Here is a 3734-nt window from a genome sequence, read left to right as displayed (position 1 = left end):
CACGACATTAGCTGATTTTTTTTTTCCACAATTAGCGAGATGTGTATGTACTGAAGCTTATAAAAGACTCATGCAGTGCTGGATGAGTTGATTACTGCCTTGATTTGGGTTCAATGCTGGGTAACTATGGTATTGAGTTTTTGTACAGATCGACATGCCAAATCAACATAATATAACCGATACAAATAGACTGTCTTTATTTTTCAACATTATATCGTAAAAAAAGTTCAAAATTCACCAGGTTTCCTATGACGGACAGAGCTCAAGTAAGTTCATTACTGATTTTATGAATGTCCGCTAATATGATGTAGGCGACGTTTTCCTGGGAAATATATAGTGGGCTATTTTATTTCACATTCATACAAAACACGGCGTATGCACCAAATCACCCTTGAGGCTTGTTTGTAGCTATGATTCAGAGACTTGCTTAAGGTACAGCTGAAATATTTAAATAGAACCTGATAAAGAGTACACAGGCATGAAAACCAGACAAGTTTCTGGATTTTACGTTTTAAGTTCATAACTTCGTTGATTAGTTCAACGGAACATTAGGAGATTTCATGAACTAATCAAGCATAAAAACCTGATAAAGAGGGCAACATTGCGTTCACAGTCAAGAGGCACACATCACACTTAAGGAGCTTCCGCTCTCCCTAAAATTTGAATAGCAGCCAAACCTATTGGTTAAAAAGGAACTTATATATCACAGCCAAACCTCCTGTCGCTTTCCCCTCATTTATACACGAACAGATCATCCCATACTCCGAAATGTGCTCTTTATCCATTGCATCAGTCGAGCTTTCTTCCAGCGCTGTGATAACGTGTCTCCAGCGATTCCAAGTAGTACCCTCTGGGTAACTGTTGAGGGCCCTCTCTATTGGCCATAACTTCACTGATCGACTACTCCAAAGTCCAAACATCCTTCATTCCATCGTCTACAGCTTAACAAGCAAATAACTACGAACAATCAATGCCTTCTTCCTCTCCGATATCTATCTGACTCCAGTTTCTCTGACAATATACTCTCAGAATATCTATGTTTCCGTCTACGTCTCTCTGTTTCTGAATTGTCTGATGAACTGAATCCAGCATCATTCTTAGTGGTCTTGTAATTGCTGCTTCTCTTGCCTTTGCTGCTCAGCTTCCTCTCGAAGTCGGACAATCTATCATTATGTGTCGCCCTGTATTTACTGGAATCCATATTGTCAGCTTTATGTGAGCAGTTGTGTCGGTTCTTTGAGTAATATCTCTCATCACCAGACCCATCTGATAAAGACTTTTTGCTCTTCTCCCTCTTCTGCCTGTGTTCTTTCCTTGATTTCTTGTATTTATCACTATCACTATCTTCATCACTGTCGGTGGGTAATTTTGTTTTACTCTTGCTCTTTTTCGAATTCTTTCGATCATAGTCACTATCAGTATCACCACCAGAGCTAGTGTCTTCACAACTAGATGTGGAAGATCGCCGTTTCTTATGCTTGCTTTTCCTTCCAGACTTCTTCTTTTTGTGCTTTTTGGAGGAGAAATTAGTCAGCAACTCTGGTATGCTCCCGCCACTAAGAAACCCTGCGGAGATTTTTTGATCAATAACCTGGACATTTTAGACAATATGTCGGCAGGGTATAGCAACAAACATTAAACTGAAAATAATATTTTTACCACCATACTCATCAAAAATGTCCTCGGCAACTATTTGCTGGTTAGGATCATCAGGCTGAAAGCCACCACGAGGAGGGCTTATGCCAGGTTTTTGTTTCAATTCCCACTTGAGTGGCTGAGAATATCCATAAGAAAATGTATTAATGCAAAGAACTACCTTCAAGAGATACCAGAAAAGGTACTGCTCTTGTCTTCCAAGACTGCCTACGATGGGCAATAGGACTGACTGCCTACGATAGGACGATAGGACTAACTGCCTACGATAGGACGATAGGACTAAGAATGTTGTATCATTGCTTCACCAAGTTTGCACATTGAGTGAAGCCAGGGGATTGAAAAGGGTATCATAGTGTGGTCAGCTAGCTACTTTACACAGCATCTAACATACTCCCTCCGTCTCAGTCAATTGTTGTCCTTTAGTTTTGGCACAAAGACCAAGGGAAGAGGAAGGGGCTAATTACTAAATGACAAGTGGAACAAACTGAGTGTGAATGATCAAATTGCTCATCAAGTTTATTCTTAAAATAGAAATGACAACAATTGACTGAGACACCCCAATATGGAAAATGACAACAAATGACCACCAGGACAGAGGGAGTACATGTTTTGACACATAGGTTTGACAGAAGAGGGCAAGCATAAATTGCAAAGTATGATAGGGGAAGTAAGAAGACGAACCTCAGTTGAATCGATGTGAGCCATGATAGTTGTCAAAGGATCATCTCTTTTGAGCCTACTCTCCTCATTAGGCATTATAACATCCTTCAATGGACAGTCACGATCACCGCTTTGGTGACCGAAATTTCCACACCTTGCACATTTGACATTTCGAATTTCAACAGCAAAAGGTTTAGCCCTACCAGCAACTCCAGTCTCCAACCTGAAATATGATAATGATGAGATTGCAATTACAATGCCTAATAGTTTATTCAATTCCTGAATTGCAACCATAGGATGATACCTGGGTGCATTCTTGAGGACAGCAAATTGTTCTTCAGTTGGCAAAGAACGACCAAACACATCTTTGGGCCTCGCTTTCTTTTTATCTTCCCTGACAGGTCCTTCAATGTCAGCAGCAGCAGCAGTAGCAGCAGTAGTAGCAGTAGAATCTAGAATCTCAGCAGCTTTAGCACTTTCAGCATTATACCCAGGTGGACGAACATACATAAAACTAACAGCTTGCATAAGATCCACCTTTTGTTTCTCCTTTTGAGAAAGAAGAGATGTCTGACGAAGGAAGTCTTGTTCTTGGGCATACTCGCGAGCGACTTCATCAGTACGGCGTTCGCGCTGAGCATGTGTTTGTTCAGCGATCCATTTACGTCTTTGATTAGGGTATGATAATGGATGCCATGGTTTTTGATTTAGAAAATTGTGACTCCAAGCTGTTCCTGATGTCGTCTTGTAATCAACTTCTCCTCCTTTCTCTGTTAATCTCTTCCTTAGATTTGATACTCCTCCTCCTCCTCCTCCTTCTTCGTCTTCCATTCTTCTGCTTTACCCCCTTTTGCCCCCCGTCTTCTTCCCCTTCTTTCTTTGTCTTCCTTTTTAGAGCCACCAATACCAACCCCACATATTTCCAAACCAAACATCACCGGTTCACCCGTTTCCAACTCTATTTAGTATTTACCACCCGTTTTTTTAATTTAGTTTAATCCTAGACCATTTTCCGGTAACATGTAAATTTTTTTCGGCGCAAATTTTACCTGAATATCTCTGATTGGGCTTAATTGCATATGGGGTACAAACTAATGGGTCAATTTGCAGTAGTAGAAAATTATGAGGCTAATTTGCATATTGTGTCAAACGTATGTGGCTTATTTGGCACTCCCCCGTTTACTACTACACCGTCTAAGCCACATCACAATTTTATTTTCCGAGGTGTCCATTTTTGTAACACCCCCATACTCCAAGTGCCTTACCAGGACCACCCAGGTATAAGGATGTTACCATCTCGGTTACCCGAGGCAATGATAATCAAATAAACAATAGAGAAACAACGTTTAAATAGAAATACTTAGTGACAGGTTACAATCTCAAAACCAAAACCAAAAGTACAATACATGTTCTCAAAC

At 40.4% G+C, this 3734-nt stretch overlaps 1 protein-coding gene across 1 annotated transcript; it reads right to left on the bottom strand.

Annotated features, from left to right (window-relative positions):
- Positions 1 to 423: 423 nt before the first annotated feature.
- LOC141600351 (putative zinc finger CCHC domain-containing protein At4g19190) lies at positions 424 to 3252 on the bottom strand. The gene is made up of 4 exons (XM_074420572.1): positions 2621 to 3252; positions 2338 to 2539; positions 1660 to 1774; positions 424 to 1566 (listed from the first exon to the last, which is right to left on the bottom strand). Exons 1-4 carry the CDS (start codon positions 3145 to 3147, stop codon positions 968 to 970), a joined length of 1443 nt encoding a protein of 480 aa, XP_074276673.1. The 5' UTR covers positions 3148 to 3252; the 3' UTR covers positions 424 to 967.
- Positions 3253 to 3734: the final 482 nt, after the last annotated feature.

The sequence above is a fragment of the Silene latifolia genome, chromosome 9 (assembly GCF_048544455.1).
Source record: "Silene latifolia isolate original U9 population chromosome 9, ASM4854445v1, whole genome shotgun sequence".
Classification (NCBI taxonomy): domain Eukaryota; kingdom Viridiplantae; phylum Streptophyta; class Magnoliopsida; order Caryophyllales; family Caryophyllaceae; genus Silene; species Silene latifolia.
The sequence above is the reverse complement of the archived record's forward strand: the minus strand, read 5'-3'. Positions and strand labels throughout refer to the sequence as shown.